General features: G+C 46.0%; 1 protein-coding gene across 5 annotated transcripts; it reads right to left on the bottom strand.

Moving 5' to 3' along the window:
* Window positions 1-1089: 1089 nt before the first annotated feature.
* On the bottom strand, window positions 1090-17899 carry NUDT2 (nudix hydrolase 2). 5 transcript variants are annotated; one of them, XM_021718664.1, is made up of 4 exons: window positions 17819-17899; window positions 5886-6019; window positions 5561-5701; window positions 1090-1682 (listed from the first exon to the last, which is right to left on the bottom strand). In XM_021718664.1, exons 3-4 carry the CDS (start codon window positions 5685-5687, stop codon window positions 1366-1368), a joined length of 444 nt encoding a protein of 147 aa, XP_021574339.1. In that variant the 5' UTR covers window positions 5688-5701; window positions 5886-6019; window positions 17819-17899; the 3' UTR covers window positions 1090-1365. The 5 variants fall into 5 exon arrangements, with proteins under 5 accessions (XP_021574339.1, XP_008069120.1, XP_008069128.1 ...); XM_008070929.1 differs by lacking the exon at window positions 17819-17899 and adding an exon at window positions 9264-9303 and having other exon boundaries at window positions 5886-6034; XM_008070937.1 differs by lacking the exon at window positions 5886-6019 and having other exon boundaries at window positions 17819-17850.
* Between the last annotated feature and the right edge of the window lie 1046 nt (window positions 17900-18945).

An 18945-nucleotide genomic window follows, 5' to 3' on the forward strand; every position in this document is an offset into this window, starting at 1 on the left:
AACGCCTGCCCCTGCATTCCTTGAGCCCTAGTAGCAAGGGAAAACAGGGCTGAGACCCAACTCTTGCACCTCTGGGTCTTACAGTGGAGTTGTAGAGAAAGGGAGTAGGTGAAAGGAGAAAAACATTAATGATGGGGTTTTGCTGAACACAGAGAAGGAAGCTGCAGGCAAGGAATGCACAGGTGTAGTGATGTGGCTGCCAGGTGGCTCAGCAGAGCCCTGTGGGCCTGGGCTCGACTCATTTCCAGTGACTTTAGTCATGTTGACAAGGCCCATCATTCTGGGAGGCAGGCCTGGACTGAGAGGGCAGAGTGCATGTGTCACCACTGACCTTGTTGAAGGTCAAGGGTTGCCTGTCCCTCCTTTCTCTCTTGTGACCTGAGAAGCCCAAAGGTCATCTGGTCTCTAACAAATTAAGGAAATATTTACTGTTGGGTGCAGTGGCTCATGCCTGTAATCCCAGCACTTTGGGAGGCAGAGGCGAGAGGACCGCCTGAGCCCACGGGTTCGAGACCAGCCTGGGCAACATGGCAAGACCTTGTCTCTACAATAAATCAAAAAAATTAGTCGGGTGTAGTGGCTCATGCCTGTAGTTCCAGCTCCTTGGAAGGCTGAGGTGGAAGGACTGCTGAGCCTAGCAGGTCAAGGCTGCAGTGGCCATAAGCAGCATGCCACTGCACTCCAGCCTGGGCGACAAAGTGAGACTCCAACTCAAAAAGAAAAAAGAAAAGAAAAGAAATATTTACTGAGCATCTACAACATATGTGTCTGGTGCTGGGGAGAGATACATCAGTGAATAGAACAGACCCGATTCCTTCCTGTGCTAAAGTCCCACTTGCTTGACTCTGACTGGGTTACAAAGTCTTGGAGACACTGGTGGGGGTGGGGCAGATTGCTTGGAGTTCCAGAGGCAGGAGACCCACCCTGGCAGTACTGGGCCTCTTCCATGCCAACTCCCTACCCCTTTGCTTCTCTGTGGCCTAGTGCATGGACACAGGATTCCCTCTGGTTAAGGTCAGAGCTCTGATTCACTTTAGCTTTCTTCTCCTCACCAATGACAAGAGCCCAAGAAATAAACACAACAGGTTGGAAGGATAGATAAGCTGCTTGAGGTTTATTTACAAAATACAAGGATATACTTACTGGGCCTCGCCTTTCTAAATTTTACTCCTCCTTTGTCCTCCTTTCTACCCAGTTGAGATTTCTGCTTGCTCTCACCTCAGAGTCCTGAGCTGATTTTGCTACCTATCTGCTCTTGCCTGCAATGAGCCAAAGACAAGCACACCTTCCTTGGACCTGAGGGTGGGTTCATCTCAGAAAGCCCTCAAGGATCCTACTGAAGCAAATGACTCTATTCCAGTCAGTTCAGGCCTTTGTGGAGCAGAGAAACTGGTGTCCTTCTTGGAGTGCTGCCTTCATCTCCTTGAACTGAGCCAACTGGCAGGCCTCGTCCAGCCCCAACCAGCGGTAGGCTTGGTGCTCATGGGAGAGGCGGATCTTCACGTTGTAGTCCTTCACTTCTGCCAGCCAGTAAATGACTGTTTTAGGCTTCTCTCTGGCCACATAATTGAGCTCCCTTTTGAACCCTTCAATGATGGTCAGCTGTCCTGCATCTATGCCTGCTTCCTCCCGAGTTTCTCTTAGGGCTGTTTCCAAGTCATTCTCTCCTGGTTCCACATGGCCTAGTTAGGAGAAAAGAGGGAAGAAGGAGCAAAATTTTCCAAGGTCCCCAAAGCAAAATTTTCCAGGCCATATGATTTAAAAATGGGATCTCCAGTGACTTTTCTAGGTGTTCCTAGGCTAAAGGAAGCCTGGAGGCTGGCATTATCCTAACATGCCTGGGAAGGGAATGGAGGGCAGGTAGTATCTGATTCTCAGGGTCTGAGCAATCATCCCTCCTTCCCACCTCATCTTCTCTACAATCATCCCTCCTTCCCACCTCATCTTCACTGAAACAGACTATGTGCTTGGCAGATCAGGTTTAGAATACTGCTCTTCAATTGAGGTGAGAGAGATGACTTCCTTCAGACCTCTGCTTTCTTATGCTTTTTTTTTTTTTTTTTTTTTTGAGTTGGAGTCTCACTCTGTCGCCCAGATTGGAGTGCAGTGGCCGCTCCCGGCCACCGCAGCCTCGACCTGCTGGGCTCCAGTGATCCTTCCGCCTCAGCCTTCCGAGTAGCCGGAATTACAGGCATGTGCTACCACGCCCGGCTAATTTTTTTTTTTTTTTGATTTATTGTAGAGATAAGGTCTCACCTGCCCAGGCGGGTCTCGAACCCACGGGCTCAGGCAATCCACTCACCTCAGCCTCCCAAAGGCGCGGGATTACAGGCTGAGCCACCGAGCCCGGCCTCTTATGCTTTTTTGAGTTGGAGTCTTACTCTTGTTGCCCAGGCTGGAGTGCAGTGGCACACTCACTGCCACTGCAGCCTTAACCTGCTGGGCTAAGGTGATCCTTCTGCCTCAGTTTTCCAAGTAGCTGGAACTACAGGCATGCACCACCACACCCAGCTAGTTTTTGTGATTTATTGTAAAGATGAGGTCTTACCAAGTTGCCCAGGCTGGTCTCAAACCCCCAGGCTCAGGCAATCCTCTCGCCTCAGCCTCCCAAAGTGCTGGGATTACAGGCTGAACCACCACGCCCAGTCTTCTTTCTTATTCTTTGAAGCTCTCCTCATCCCACGTTCTGAGGAAACACTTCCCTACCAGAGATCTTAAAGTAATCTTTCCAAGAAGGGGCAGGCAGTCCCTTCATAGCAGGTGAAAGCTAGCTAAAGAGGGAATACTTTGTCTACAATCCAGTAAGGACTTAACACTGTCTACAGTTGGATCCTGAAGTCCCAGGGCCAACAGACAAGCTCAAAACCCTGCACTGCTGTACTAGCAGCTGCTTCCAAGTAGCTATCAAGGCTTTTTCCAAATTGTTTTCATCTTTCTTCCTGAGCAAGGCCAGATTTCAGTTTCATAGGGAAAGTCCTGATGGGAACTTAGACTACAGAGAAGCTAAGAGCCAGTTCTAAGAAAATGTGTTGGCAAGACCCAAATCCAAGCAGCTGCCAAAAAACTGTTATGGGAGAACATGAAGCTCTGCAGACTAGAGCAGCCCTCGGCTTTACCTCTAGGCCCTTCCCACAAATTCTCAGCTTCCCAGAGGGGCCAAGAAGAACTGGGGAGCATCTGGCAGCCTCTGTCTACACATGGCTCTGGCAAGTTATTGGGGGGAGGGAGGAGCCTCCTGGTTCAGGAGCTCATGGGGAGCAGGAACTTTTAGCTGTTTCCCCCTTGGTTGGGGATGGGGCCCTCCTTCTTCACAGGGGCCTACAGGGCTCTGGGTCAGTTGCTGCCGCACATAAGACAACAGGGAGATTAGCACTTAAAAACCATTCTGCTAGGCACAGCGGCTCACTCCTGTAATTCCAGCACTCCGGGAGATGGAAGTGAGAGGGTTTGAGATCAGCCTGGGCAACTTTGAGAGACCCTGTCTCTACAATAAACCAAAAAATTAGCCAGGCGAGGTGGCGTACTCCTGTAGTTTTAGCAATTTGAAAGGTTGAAGCAGATCAACAAGGGTACCACATAATTTAAAAGAAAAAGGAAAAGAATAAATCAAATTGTCCCTGTTTGCAGACAACATGACCAAAAAAAAAGAAAAAAGAAAAAAGAAGAAAGGCTGAGGCAGAAGGATCACCTGAGCCCAGCAGGTTGAGGCTGCAGTGGCCATGAGTGTGACACTGCACTCCAGTTTGGGTAACAGTGAGACTCCGACTCAGAAAAAGAAAACAAAAAATTCTAGCTCACAACTTATGAGTAGTTTTCTCTTCATGGTGCCTCCTATAGCCATGTACACAATGACAGACAGGTAGTGCTTTGGGGAAGGAGGTGAGAGGGATGCTAGTGGTGACAAATGTAACCGATTCAGGATACCCCACTTCCCCTCAGAGGTGTGTGGGAGTTTCTCAGCACACCCCTCCAGGAACATCTATTCAGTATTCTGCCCAACAATGTTAACACAGCAACTTCTCCCCAGGTAGGAAAGGATTAGGAGAGGTCTGCTGACATCATGTAGTGAGAAGAACCATGCAGTGTTACTTTGGTGATCAGGAGACAAGTGTGAATATTCCTATTCATAGTATTTGTGACACTTCTATCTCCTTTTTCATCTTGTTTCTCCCCAATACAACTCAAATGTGCAGAATTTATTTCCTGTTCCCATTCCCTTGCTTTCCTTCAACCTTGGATTCCACCCCTCCCCACCCCACTCCTTTTTTTTTTTGAGTTGGAGTCTCACTCTGTCGCCCAGACTGGAGTGCAGTGGCTGCTCCCGGCCACCGCAGCCTCGACCTGCTGGGCTCCAGTGATCCTTCCACCTCAGTCTTCCAAGTAGCTGGAACTACAGGCATGCACTACCATGCCCGGCTAATTTTTTTTTTTTTTTTTGATTTATTGTAGAGATGAGGTCTCACCAACTTGCCTGGGTGGGTCTCGAACCCGTAGGCTCAGGCAATCCACTCACTTCAGCCTCCCAAGGCGCGGGATTACAGGCTGAGCCACCGAGCCCGGCTACTTTTTAAAGTCCCTGCTTCCTTCTGTCTGGGGGCTGTTCACTCTGGGCTCCTCATCCCAGCAGGTGCCAAAGCCATAGTCTGTCCCTGCCCAATGGGACCATCCCAATGGCCTCAGCCAAGGAGGCTCCTTTTCCCCACTTCTCCCCACACAGCTTGGCTTCTCTTCCATGACCATCTGACTGCAGCTATCTTACTCTTAGAGGAGGAGGTCAGGAATGCTGATGGATGAAAAATACCCAGCTTACAGACAGATCTTGGTCTGGGGTAAGGCCTCAGGCCACTAATCTTCACTGTTCTGCCCTCTGAATTACTGAATGATGGACCCAGGACATAGAGACCTTGGGGTTTGTTAAATCTTCACAACTTCCTGGTCTGAGAAGGGCCCTCCCATCCCCTTACTCCTCTACTCCTGCCAGAGTTTGCAGATGAATCTATGATCAGGGAACCCACCTCATCTGTGTTACTACTCAAAATACAACTATGTTCAAAAAGACTTCAGAAGTCATACTCTGTGTGTTTAGTTCAAAAGAAAAGCCAGGAGTCAAAGAAACTTGATCAAATAGAATCAGAGACAGTTAGGGCTGAAACAAAACTTAGTATTTTCTAGTCAACCTCTTGTTTGACAGATGAAAAACAGCCCAGGGAGATGGGTACACAGCTCTGCCATGATTCAATCCTGAGGTCCTCAATTCCCTGCCCAGTGGCTTTCTCCTCCCCAGTCATTTATTACAGAGGCTGGAGAGCTGGTAGAAGATACTCACAAAAACACCAGGTACTGCTTGTGTCCTGGAATTCGGTCACCGAATTCTATTTCCAGTTCTACTCTGGCCTGGTCTGGAGACCTTATAAGTAGAAAGGATCCAAGGAATCCTGCCTACCCCACCCCTTCCTGCTACGCAGTCACTGGGAATCAAGCCTCGTGGAAGGGACTGGTAGGGTAGATTTCTGAGCAACGCTTGGCAGTTTCCCAAAAGCCAACCTCTATAGCCTCGCACCTTTGGGAGGAGTCCAGTGATGAATGCCATCCGATGCCTGCAGCAGAAGAAACTCAATTGTATTGTTGTCCACCTTGGGAATGAGGCGTCTTCGGAAGATGATCAAGCCACATGCTCTCAGGGCCATGGTCTATCTAAGAACTTCACAAAGAAGATGTGGTATATGGAAAGTTGCACAAAACAGAAAGCACCATACTGGGGTGGGGGGTGCATAGCAATCTGGTGCTGGAGAGGAGCACAGACTAGCAAACAGCAATCTCACAACCCACAGGAAAAGGCAGCATGCCAAGGACCAATGGAGGGCATCCAGGAATCAGAGTCTGACCTTTGTGTGTAACTGCAGGACCCTGGCAACTGTCCTTGGTCAATGTGGCCTCTGTCCCAACTCCTCCAGGGCTCCTCGCAAAACAGGGCTGGTATGTGTTTGTTATGAGACTGGAGATCCTCAGAGCAAACACACTGAAACTAGAGATGCTGGGAATGGCACAGATGCAGGGGAAGTATTATCATCAAACCTGCAACCTCATTTCCTTCAGCCTATATCCTGAGCCCCTGAAGCAAAGTCCCCCAACAATGTGGTTTCTGACAATTCAGAGGGGTCACCTAGGGAGGGTAACTTGGGGTACAAAAAATATTATGTTGAGTTTTTAAAAAGTCTTTTATCTATTTTTTCCTTTAAGATATGTGGGTCTCACTATGTTGTCCAGGCTGGCCTCCAACTCCTGGGCTCAGGTGATCCTCCACCTCAGCCTCCTGAGTAGCTGGGACTACAGATGTTTGCCACCGCTGCCTGGCATTATCCATGTTTTTGAATATGCTGTATATTCCTATGGTCCAAAAGTTTTTTTTCTTTTAAGTTGGAGTTTCACTCTGTCACCCAGGCTGGAGGGCAGTGGCATGCTCATGGCCACCACAGCCTCAACCTGCTGGACTCAGGCAATCCTTCCACCTCAGCCTTCCAAGTAGCCGGAACTAGAGGCACGCACTAATTTTTTTTTTTTAATTGTAGAGATGAGGTCTTGCCAAGTTGCCCAGGCTGATCTCAAACCTGTGGGCTCAGGCAATCCTCTCACCTTGGCCCCCAAAGTGCTGGGATTATAGGCATGAGCCACTGTGCCCAGCCAGGTCCAAAATTTAAAATAAAAAGGGCACACATAGTAGAGAGTGTCTTTCTCACAACATCAGAGACAAACTAGCATAGTGGCCAAGAGTATGAATCTGGAGCCTGGGTTCAGGCCCTGGCTCTGACACTTATTAGTTGTCTGACATCTTGTTCCTCAAGTTCCTCATCCGTGAGATGGGATAATAATAGTTCTACCTCAGATGGTTGCTGTGAGGATTATATGACTTAATTTTGTAAAGTGCTTTAGAACAGTATCTGGCAAATAATAATCACTCAACAGATTTCTATATGTGTAGAAAATGTCTAGAAAGCTATACATCATTAATAGTGGTTTCTGGAAGATAAGACTTTCATTTTCTACCCCATATATTTCTGCACTGTTTGGAATTTTACAAAGAACATTTATTAATTTTCAATCAGCAATACAATAAATATTTTTCCATTTCAGAACAAAAGATCAACAACAAAACAGACAAGGAAGGGAGAAAAGTAAGAATATCTGCACAAGTGAAAAGAAGATTTGTAATCAGGGAGACATGCAATCAAGGTAACAAAACATATGGGAGATCTTTTAGAGTCCTGCTAAAGAAAAATCTGTGTTATTTGTTCATTCAATGAGTATTAAGCATCTGCACTGTGCTAGGTCTTTGTCCTCATACAGCTAGTATTCTAGTGAGAGAAGCAGACTTTAATAAAATAATTAAGCAAATTGAAAAATAATTGTGAGCCTGGCACAGTGGCTCATGCCTGTAATCTCAGCACTTTAAGAAGCCAAGGCAGCCGGGCTCGGTGGCTCAGCCTGTCATCCCGTGCTTTGGGAGGCTGAGGTTAGTGGATTGCCTGAGCCTGCGGGTTCAAGACCCTCCTGGGCAAATTGGCGAGACCTCATCTCTACAATACATCAAAAATTAGCCAGGCGTGGCAGCACGCGCCTGTAGTTCCAGCTACTTGGAAGGCTGAGGCGGAAGGATCCCCGGAGCCCAGAAGGTTGAGGCTGCGGTGGCCGGGAGCGTGCCACTGCATTCCAGTATGGGTAACAGAGTGAGACTCCAACTCAAAAAAAAAAAAAAAAAAAAGAAGCCAAGGCAGGCCGGGAGTGGTGGCTCAAGTCTATAAACCCCGCACTTTGGGAGGCCAAGGTGAGAGAATTGCCTCAGTCCAGGGGTTTGAGACTAGCCCAGGCAACTTGGTAGACCTCGTCTCTACAATAAATAAAAAAATTAGTCGGGCGTGGTAGCGTGTGCCTGTAGTTCCAGCTTCCTGGAAGGCTGAGGTGGAAGGACTGCCGAAGCCCAGCAGTTTGATGCTGGGGTGGCCGTGAGCATGTCACTGCACTCCAGCCTGAGAGATGGAGTGAGACTCCACCTCAGAAAAAAAAAAAAAGAAGCCAAGGCAGGAGAACTGCTTGAGCCCAGGACTTTGAGATCAGCCTAGGTAACATAGTGAGACCTCATCTCTACAAAAATTCAAAAGATTAGCTAGGTGTGGTAGTACATGCCTGTAGTCTCAGTTACTCAGGAAGCCAAGTTGGAAGGATCACCTGAGCCCAGGAGTTTGAGGTTGAGGTGAGCTGTGATTGTACCACTGTACACCAGCCTGAGTGACAGTGTGAGACCATTTCTCAAAACAAAACAATGCACTGTTCAGTATAAAACTGGCAAACTATAAAATAAATAGTGTGTTCCAGGCGGGAACATCATGGACAAAGGTCCTAAGGTGGGATGGTACAGCTGAAAGAAAAACAAGTGTCTCAAATGCAATGAGAGGTCCAGGAGAGTAGCCCAAGCAGGATAAGGTCCAAGTCATGTCAGTAGGGCCAAAGAAGGAGCTAGTGTTCATGGAAAGCAGAGCTGCTGCAGAGAAGGCTGCTGGAGTAGGAACTGCTGTCCTTCACAGTCCCTTTGCAGGTCCTCAATCAAGAGGAGCTTGACAGGCTGTCAAAGGCATAAAAATCAGGCCCCAACAGAAATCTGTTCCAGGGCAATTCTTAGGACTGCCAACAGATGGTAACGTTCCTCTAGGAAATAGCAGTTTCTCACCAAAAAACCTAACACTTCACACTGAGAACTTTCCAAGCCTGTAGCAGAAGTTTTTATGAATTGGAAATAATCTCAAGGTTTTATTTATTTAGTTCTATGTTTCTTTGTTTATTTATTTATTTATTTGAGTTGGAGTCTCACTCTGTCACCCAGGCTGGAGTGCAGTGGCATGTTCACGGCTACTGCAGCCTCGACCTTCTGGGCTCAGGTGATCCTTCTGCTTCAGCCTTCCAAGTAGCTGGAACTACAGGCATGCACCATCATGCCCAACTAATTTTTCTAATTTATTGTAGAGATGAGGTCTTTCTAAGTTTCCCAGGCTGGTGTTGAACCCATGGGCTCAGGGAATCCTCTCACCTCGACCTCCCAAATTACTGGGATTATATAGGCGTGATCCACTGCACCTGGTCAATTTATTTTTTAAATGATCTATGTTCTCATATACAGTTGGTAGATGAGTAAATTAGTATATCCCCTTAGGAGGGCCATTAATAATAATCATCAAAACATAAAACGTTTAGCCGGGCATGGTAGCACGCACCTGTAGTTCCAGCTACTTGGAAGGCTGAGGCGGAAGGATTGCTGGAGCCCTGCAGGTCGAGACTGAGGTGGCCAGAAGCATGCCACTGCACTCCAGTCTGGGCGACAGAGTGAGACTCCAACTCAAAAACAAAAACATAAACAAAAAATAAAACGCACATTCCCTAAGATCAAGCAATTCCATTTCTGGGCACTCTCACATACAGAAATACATGTTTAAGATGCACATACAAGGATGTTCACCACAACCCTGTTTGCAGAATCAAAACCAAAAAAAAGGGGGGTCAGAAACAAATATCCATCAATGTGGGAATGAGTAAAAGGTAAAGTATATCTATATGATGAAATATCATGAAGTCACTAAACAAATGAAGTAGAGTCAAAAGTGCTGCTTGTAGGAAAAGATTTTCAGACAGACTAAGTGAAAAAAGTATGGTTCCAAATAGCATGTATGATGCGATCCTGCTTGAGTTTTAAAAAATTCATACAGAAAGTGGTAGTGGGCTTTTATTAAACACTGTGTTCTATTTTCCTGGACTCCCTATTTCTGCCAAGAACCTTCGCCATTCAGGAAGCTAGAAAGAAGCACCCCATCACTGCAGAACTAGTAAACAAAGATTTCAAATTATTGGCTCATCGTTCAGGCAGAAACAGGTAACTGACCCTATGCCCTCCCTATAAAGATGCTCAAAAAATAGAATGTTATAGATGTAGGCCACCTTGTTCCTGCCTCAGGTCCCATGGAATGAATGTTGGATCCCCTAGTTAAGTTCAGGGATCTAAAATGAGAGGGCACAGTGCCCTGACTAAGACAAGAAGCCCCAGCATGTTCCTTCACACTACTGCCACCACCAATATAGCATGGGAAAGCAAAGATGCCTGCATGGGGAGCCAGGCTTGGGTTGGCTATACGAAGCCACTGGGAGAAGAGAGTAGGCTGGTATTTTCCTGTGTGGTAGTGGGGTGGGAGAAGAGTCTTCGGGTAGTGACAACAGAGCCAAGAATGTATTTCAGCGGATGCCAGTATATGTAAGGATGACCACATCTAAGAAACATGTCAGTCAACAGTTCATTTCAATGGGACCAGAAGAGCTAGAATCAGATGCTCATTTTCCACCTATGTTCTGGACCCATGAGTAGACAGTTCTAGAAAGGCAGAACTCCTCACTGCCCTTTCACTTGCTTGGCTTGAGCCAGCTGTTCTCTATTAATAGAATTCCTCCCACCTACTCCATACACACCACCTCCCACTCGTCCATTCAGAAGCAGCTCAGATGTCTCCTCTTCTGTGAAATCTTCTGGTTTCTAATCACTGCATGTTCTGGGCCCTTAACATGGCTCGAACAAACCTCTACTATAAGGTTCAATCAGAGAAGCAAATGCTATAAGCAACGGAAAACTAAGGATTTATTATAAGGAGTAGTAGACTTTGTGCAACTATGGAAGTTGGTGGAGAAACACATGCAACCCTAACACTTCTGCATCAGGTGTTGGGCCTGAAGTCTCTAAAGGCCAATGAGGCCAGGAGTTGTGAAAAAAACTGGATATGGAGTGGAAAAGAGCAGGGACAGACCGGACTCGGTAGCTCAGCCTGTAATCCCGCGCTTTGGGAGGCTGAGGTGAGTGGATTGCCTGAGTTGGCAGGTTCGTGACCTGCCTGGGCAACTTGGTGAGACCTCATCTCTACAATAAATAAAAAAATTAGCCGGGTGTGGTAGCAGCACCTGTAGTTCCGGCTATTTGGAAGGCTGAGGCAGAAGGATCACTGGAGCCCAGCAGGGCGTGGCTGCGGTGGCCAGGAGTGTGCCACTGCACTCCAGTCAGGCGACAGAGTGAGACTCCAACTCAAACAAACAAAAGAGCAGGGACAAATTGAAACCTGTGAGAACAAACTAGTTCCTACAAGAACGACTGGGACTCATGAGGACAACCCAAAACTCGCAGCTTCCTTTCATCATCTCCAAGCTCAGTGACTCAGGTGACCTGCCAGAGAAGCCAGAGTCTTTTGCCACAGAGATGAATGCACAGCTGGCCCAAGACTCAGAGGAGCTGAAGGAAAAGACTCAGTAGGAGCTGGGAGAGTTGCAGGCCCGGGCGACGTTCTTCACCAACAAGGTGGGCCAGCAGATCACTGTCAAAGTATGTGCATTGCCACCATGCCTGGTGCACTACTCTGTCCTTCACGGTGTACTGGCTGCTGCTTGAATTCAACTTTCCAAATATTGTGCAAAATTTTCTTGTCAACCCTATCCTGCAACCATATAGGAAGGAAATCCTGGGAATTCAGCTTCGCTAAATTGACACAGTACAAAGCCACCACAAGCACGTATACCTAGTATGGTAAATCTCTGTCGGTACCTCTGGTAGGGAACAGCAGCTCTCAACAGATGTTCATTGACTCAAAAGAATCTCTCCCCACCTCCCACTCAAACAAATGTTTGAGTATGTTCTGGGGCCCTGGGAAATAGCCCAGTGTTTTCCTGAAGAGTGCCATTTACATAAAAGTGAATGGAGCTATTGTTGGGGGTTTTCTGTTTTTTTGGAGACCACGGAGCTGAAACTGTCCAGGGGTTTGAAAGTAGCCAGCTTTCACACACAGACTCCAAGTGGATTCAAACCTCAGGGGGTTAAAGAACACAGCATCCAATATGCAAATATGCCTGTAGCCAGGATTGCGGAGGTGAGAACTCCAGGCTGACAGCAGGCAATTCACACTTCAGAAAAGTGGCAGAGTGCCTGAGGTAGTTAGAAAAAACTTGAACAAAAAAACCCTCAATGTCATCAGAAGGTTCCAGAAAGTAAAAGAAAAATACTCTTGGCTTTCTCTATATATACAATTCCCTCACAGCCTAGGAGATTTAGGACCTAGGTGCCAAAAAACAATTTACAAATAAATAGCTAGCCTGTGTGTTTAAATGTTTCCATCAAATCAGAGTACTATAAAAGCCTTCACAAATATACCTTTAGATACAGAAAGAGCTCTCAAAATTCACCCTCTGACCTATTCCACAGTCTAAAATCGCTTAAGCAAAAACAGTGTTTTATGCCATCATATTATCAATTAAGCATTCAGACTGAGCCAGCTACACTGTGCTAGGTTTTTGATAATTATAGTTTCTGAAGCTCAAGATAACCTTTCAAGAGAAGCATAATTATCTCCAGTTTATGAGAAAACTGAGATATTAAAAAAGGTTCAAATATTTGCCCAAGAGCATAGCTGGCCTGTAAATTGTGGGATGTGAATCCAACTCTAACTCCAGTCTGTATTTTTTTCCCTTTCACAGCTATGCTCACCACGAGAGTAGGGCTTAGGCTACAAATGGCCCTCAGAAAGAGGGCCACACAATGATTTATAAAATCACTTCCAGTTTCAAAATTCCAAGACTTTCATCTGTATTCACATGGATGATAAGATGTAGATTCCTCTCCACCCAACAAGTTTTAGTTATAGAGAGAGGACAGTAGATGTAACTCCTGGTATCCAAAGACTGATGAAGAGGTAAAGTGTCGCCTAAGGCCCCTGAAAGTGCCTATCAGAAACGGGTTTCCTTGCCTCCTCTGCTCTTTTCTAGGAAGTAGGAACGTAAAACTACATGTTCAAAGCCATATGAAGTAGCCTGAGGATCCCCAAGCACAGAGAAGCACATGAGCACTTAACTTAGGGCCTTACCATTCAGAAAATTTGCCCAGGCCCTCCTCTACGTGAGGAGAAAGGTCAATTCTTTGCCTGTCTACAAGCAACTCTATGTGATTACTCAGTTGTCCCTCACTTCCCACATCATAATCATCTTTTGTTCATTTGCCAGTTTCTTTCTTCCCTTTTGGAGTGAACTGAAATAAGGCACCCATCCATGAGTAAAGCTTTCTCTTGTAACAACAACTGCAAAAAAGGAGGAAAATTTTTAAAAAAAGAAATGAAAAACAAAAAAAGCACCTACTATCATGAATAAATGGAGACAAAGAAAATATTCCCTTAACTGCACCTTTCTCTGGACATCTGCCACTCCATTACTTCTTGCAGAGACCAAGCTGCTGAGTCATTTTGCTATCTTTGCTATTGGCTGAAAGAGGAAACAGGAGATTTCACCTGTAATGGCATGAATATTGGCTTCTAGGATAAGGCCAAAGTCAGGCAAGGTTGGGACAAAAATCATTCTTAGTGGAGGAAATTTGTTAAACGGCCTATTGGTGCCATCTGCTGTACAATTCTAGAAAGCAAGCTCAGGGAATTCTAATATTAGAGTCTGAGGAACTCCTTTACTCATCTAATGTCTGCTCAGTGTGTCCCATGCAACACACAGTGTGAAAGGACTGAAGGACAGCTACAAACCTGGATTAGCCTCTACTTTCTAGGGATTCACAGCCTAGTGAAAGTAGAAAACATTAAAACAAGTTACAGCATGCTTTGTGTATCATAAGTGTATATGTAAGATGGAAAGGTAGCAAAGAAGAATCATTAGGTTAAAGGGATACCTCAAAAATTTTGAAGAATGACTGGTTTACCAGGTAGAATAAAGGTAGATGCAAGGGGTCCTGCAGGCAAAGAGAGGAGTATGGACAAAGACTCTCAAGCACAAAAGTACATCTCATTGATAAACAGCTTAGTTTATATCCTGTAGGTAATGAGGCCTTTAACTGGTTTTAGGCAGGACTATAAGTTGGTCAGACTGACACTTCACAAAGACATATGGCAGCAAGCAAGGTGGAGAACGAATTAGAAGGACAGAATGGAGGCAGAGAGATCAACCAGCTACAAGCCTATTTCAACAGTCTAGTTAACAAATGATACAGAGTTAGAGCAAAGCAGAAGCTGTGAGAAAGGGCAGAAGCTGAATTTGAGAGAGATTTCAGAGTAAAATTGACAAACTTGATATTTCACAATCCAAGAGAAAGAGAAAGAGAAGTGTTTGGTTTGGGTGACTTGGTAGAAAAGGGGGTAGAGAATGTAAGCTAATCATTTGTTTGGAACAAGTTGAATCTGAAATACTATAGACTGGCCAGGCACAGTGGCTCAAGCCTATAATCCCAGCACTTTGGGAAGCCAAGGCGAGAGGATTGTCTGAGCTCAGGGGTTCGAGACCAGCCTGGCAACTTGGTGAGACCTTGTTTCTACAATTAAAAAAAAAAAAAAGAAGCCAGGAGTGGTTGTGCACATCTGTAGTTCCAGCTCCTTGGAAGGCTGAGGTGGAAGGACTGCCTGAGTCCAGCAGGTTGAGACTGTGGTGGCTATGAGCATACCACTGCACTTCAACCTGGACAACAGAATGAGACTCTAACTCAAAAAAAAAAAAAAAAAAAGAAAAGAAATGCTATAGACTACCCATAAGGTAAATGAACAGGTGGGCCTAAAGTTCAGTGATTTAATCATCACAGAAATGCAAATCAAAACTACAATGAGATATCACTTAACACCAATAAGGATGGTTAAATTAAAAAGTAAAAAAAAAAACGGCCAGGCTCAGTGGCTCAAGTCTGTAATCCCAGCACTTAGGGAGGCCAAGGTGAGAGGATTGCCTGAGCCCAGGGGTTCAAGATCAGCCTGGGCAACTTGGTGAGACCTCATCTCTACAATAAGTAAAAAAATTAGCCAGGCGTGGTGGCGTGTACCTATAATTCCAGCTACTTGGAAGGCTGAGGCAGAAGGATCGCCTGAGTCTAGTGGGTTGAGGCTGCAGTGGCCATGAGTATCCACTGCACTTCAGCCTGGGTGACAGAGTGAGACTCCAACTCAAAAAAAAAAAAAAGTAAAAAAACAACAGGTGTTAGTACAGATGTGGAGAAAAGGGAACACTTCTGCACTGTTGTTGGGGCTATAAGCCAGTTCAACTTTTGCTGGTTTTGCAAAGAATTAAAAATTGAGCTTCAATATGATTCAGTAATCTCTCTTCTGCAAATACACCCATAGAAACATAATTCACTCTACCAAAAAGATATCTACACTTGCACATATATGTTCATTGCAGCACTATCCACAAGAGAAAAACATGGGACCAACCCAGATGTCCACTGAAAGTGGACAGGATAAAGAAAATGTGGCACATTTACATGATGGAATAGTATGCAGCCATAAACAACAAAACCATGACCTTTACAGCAGCATGGATGTAGTTGGAGACCATCATGCTAAGTGAACTATCACAGCAACAAAGAACTGAATACTGTATAAGTGGGCCCTGATCACTGGTCATGTGAGCACAAGGGTGAGGTTGGTAGATGCTGGACACTGATGGGAGAAAAGGAATGAGGGGAGGAGGTGCATGTGGCAATTCACTGGGTACAAGGTCTGCTATCAGAGGAAGAGAGGGCCAGCAACAAGCCCAAACTTCACCAGCATGCAGCTTACTTATAGTAAATCCTTACTTGTACCCCACGACTCTAAACTAAAATTAAATATAATAAAGTTCAATGACAATCTCATGCCATCTCTTCATTTCCCAAGGTGGAAATTTTCTACTGGAGAAAGATTTTGCTTTTAGCATAGGTATGTCTACAGCCCACTTCCTCCAATTTGGGTGAGTCTACCTGTCTGATCTGCTTTCGCAATCTGGTATTCCAAGCATTTTCATCCTCTTTCAGTCAGAAACAGCGCGACACAGAAAAGTATGGTTGGCTTTGAAGTCAGAAAGACCTAGCTACTGAATTTAACAGTTGTTACTTAGAGCAAGACCCTTAACTTCTCCATTTGTAAAATGAAGTTAGCACCTATTCCCAGCACTTTGGAAGGCTGACGCAGAAGGATCACTTGAGGTCAGGAGTTCAAGACCAGCCTAGGCGACAAAACGATACCCTATCTCTACAAAAATTAGAAAAATTAGCTAGGCATGATGGTTTGCACCTATAGTTCCAACTACTTGGGAGGCTGAGGCTGAGGATCACTTGAGCCCAGGAGTTCAATAATGGTGACCCATTATTGTGCCATTGCACTCCAGCCTGGGCAACAGTGAAACCTTGACTCCGAATGAATGTATGAATAAATGAATAAATAAATAGTAAATGATATATACAGGGTGTCTGATGTATCAGAGATATAAATATACACGTATGTGAGTCAGTCTTTTTTTTTCTTTTTTTGAGTTGTAGTCTCATTCTTGTCGCCCAGGCTGGAGTGCAGTGGCACACTCATGGCTACTAGAGCCTTGACCTGCTGGGCTCAGACAATCCTTCCACCTCAGGCTTGTGAGTCAGTTTTATTCCTGTATCATGAAAGGTCATCATAGTTTCTCTATATTTTAAATAAAATGGCTTTTCATTTTGTCTGCAAAACTGCTGATGAAAGCTGTTTACTATATCCTGTATATTTTTTATAAGGTCCTACAAGATAAATTCCTTTCAATATGGGAACAAGGAAAAATTTCTCTTTTGAAGAACGGATGTTTCCTTAATTACTATTTAGTAAGAATTATCTTTTTTCCTTAACAAATTTTGATCTAAGTTGGGTACTCAATTACAGTAAAGCACACCGACCTGTTGATTAGTACATTTGCTTGTCTTTTTGTTTTGTTTTGAGTTGGAGTCTCACTCTGTCGCCTAGGTTGGAGTGCAGTGGCATCTGCTGGGCTCTGGCAATCTTTCAACCTCAGAGTTCTAAGTAGCTGTAACTACAGGTGTGCACCACCACGCCCGGCTAATTTTTTGATTTATTGTAGAGATGAGGTCTCGCCATATTGCCCAGGTTGGTGGTCTTGAACCTGTGGGCTCAGGCAATCCTCTCACCTGTGCCTCCCAAAGTGCTGGGATTGCAGGTGTGAGCCATGGTGCCTGGCCCTGCTTGTTCTTATTAGGATAATGGCTACCATTTTTTGAGAAGTTGCTACTTGCCAGGCATTGGGCCAAGTACTTTACCTTCTTTACCTCACTTAATCTTCACAATAACCCGCTGAGGCATTACTGCCATTTTTCACACAGGAAAAAGGAAGCTATGGCTCATATAAGTGTCTGGGTAGTGAGTCAAACGCATGTCTGCCTGACTCTCAATATCATTGCTCTTAACCTCAGCTCTGCATGAGTGTTTTACACTTGACAATTTGATTGCATTCAATTTATTTCAAACTGTCATTTTTTTTAAGGCGGTGGGACTCTCGTGTGATTTTCTTTACTTTTGCTATAATTGCCACGATATTATCCATTCATTAAGTGAAGAAACTAGAAAACATAAAATCTCTTTTGAAAAGCAGACGAGGTTTAACGGGTAACAACAAAATGAAACTGAGGCCCAGGGAAGGGAAGGTATGGGGTCCAGGTTGCTAGGCCCTAAACCCAGACCTCGCTCGCCAGTGGGACTCCGACGACCACCCCATCACCACTCGCACGGGGGGTGGGGGGCCAAGCAAGGCCCACAGGGTCAATGAGCCCACCCTTCTCCGGTGCAGACAGGAAGAAAACTGAGGTCCTAGGAGCGGATAGGGCCTGGCCTACCCACACCTCCCTGCCAGCTTGGAGGAAGATGCATTCACCTTTGACCCAGCAGCGACCGAAGTTATTCAATAGCAGACACCCGTCACTCCACGCCTCAGTTTCTCCACGGAGAGCTAAACCCTAGGCGCTAAGGCTACTCACCCGAAGTAGAGAGAGGCACGAGGCGGGCCTTGAACAAAAACTGAAGGTACGTCGGCCAATCGAGAGAACTCGGTTTTGCTTTGGGTGACCAATAGAATTAGGCAGAAGGATCTTTGGGCCGCCTCAAGGATGCCGTTCTCTCACTGAGAACGTCGCGAGATCTTCATTCAAGCGGAACTATTGGTTGAAGAACGGAAATTGAGATTCACGCCCACTACTTCCTCGGATCTCTGATTGGCCTTCTAGTGGAGAAGAAGACGCACGTCAACGGGTTTCCTGGATGCCCATTGGTGGGCCGTGCAGAGCTGCCGGCGCGCAGGCGACAGCGCGGGCGTTCGAACTGGTGCTTGGCGGCGTTGCTATGGAGATGTGGTCCGGCGGCCGCCTGAACCCCACGAGTAGACAGGGTGCTCAGGTTACTGGCCTTAGGGCTCATTCCAGACGGGGTTGTCTTCTCCTATCCTGAGACGGGGCTGACCGAGGAGGAGTTTGGAAGACCCCTAGGTAAGAAAGGGCGGGAGAAACAAGCGCGGCCGGTCTGGTCCGGAACCCCAGCGCCTGCCTGCGAGAGAGGGCGCGCGTGACGCCCGCCGAGCGCGTGGGGAGACTGGCGGTTGTGAGGGAGCCGGAAGTTGTTCTTGCGAACGTTTACCTACTCTCCTACTTTTCCTCCCCATATCTCCGTCTTTTCTTCAGCAGTTCTCTTGAACGCCATCTCTTTAAGGGAGTCTTTTCTGAGTCCCAGAGTCCTCCTGCTTTTGAGCCCATGACCCTACTGGAGCCTCTCTTAGAGTGCTCCTCTTCGGCCTTGGATTGTGAACTTCTGCGAGTCCCCCTCTCTTCCCATATCCCGTAGAATTCTGGAGTTTTTGAGGTGAGGCAAGCGTCTTTCACGATGTCTTACACAAAGTAGATTTTCAGGAGATATTTGTTGAGTGAAATGTAATTCACCTCAAATAGGTTGGATTCCCCCTTGTGCCCCGCCCCGTTATCTCTCCCATTCAGAGATGGTTTTTTTATTTGGAGGATAGGGAGTGGGCACCCGCATCTCATATGCAAAAGGATCTGAAAGTCCACAGTTGGTCTTTCTACTCTTGGTGAAAGGTTAAGCTTTTTTGGATTGGTTG

The sequence above is a fragment of the Carlito syrichta genome, unplaced genomic scaffold (assembly GCF_000164805.1).
Source record: "Carlito syrichta isolate Samal-C Ts95f unplaced genomic scaffold, Tarsius_syrichta-2.0.1 Scaffold112228, whole genome shotgun sequence".
Taxonomy (NCBI): Eukaryota; Metazoa; Chordata; class Mammalia; order Primates; family Tarsiidae; genus Carlito; species Carlito syrichta.

Bases quoted from the DNA above. Each gene is read 5' to 3' on its own strand.
- NUDT2 (XM_021718664.1), bottom strand. From the start codon at position 5,687: ATGGCCCTGAGAGCATGTGGCTTGATCATCTTCCGAAGACGCCTCATT. The intron at 1,683-5,560 runs GTGCGAGGCTAT...TCTCCTAACTAG, and splicing joins TCACTGGACTCCTCCCAAAG to GCCATGTGGAACCAGGAGAG.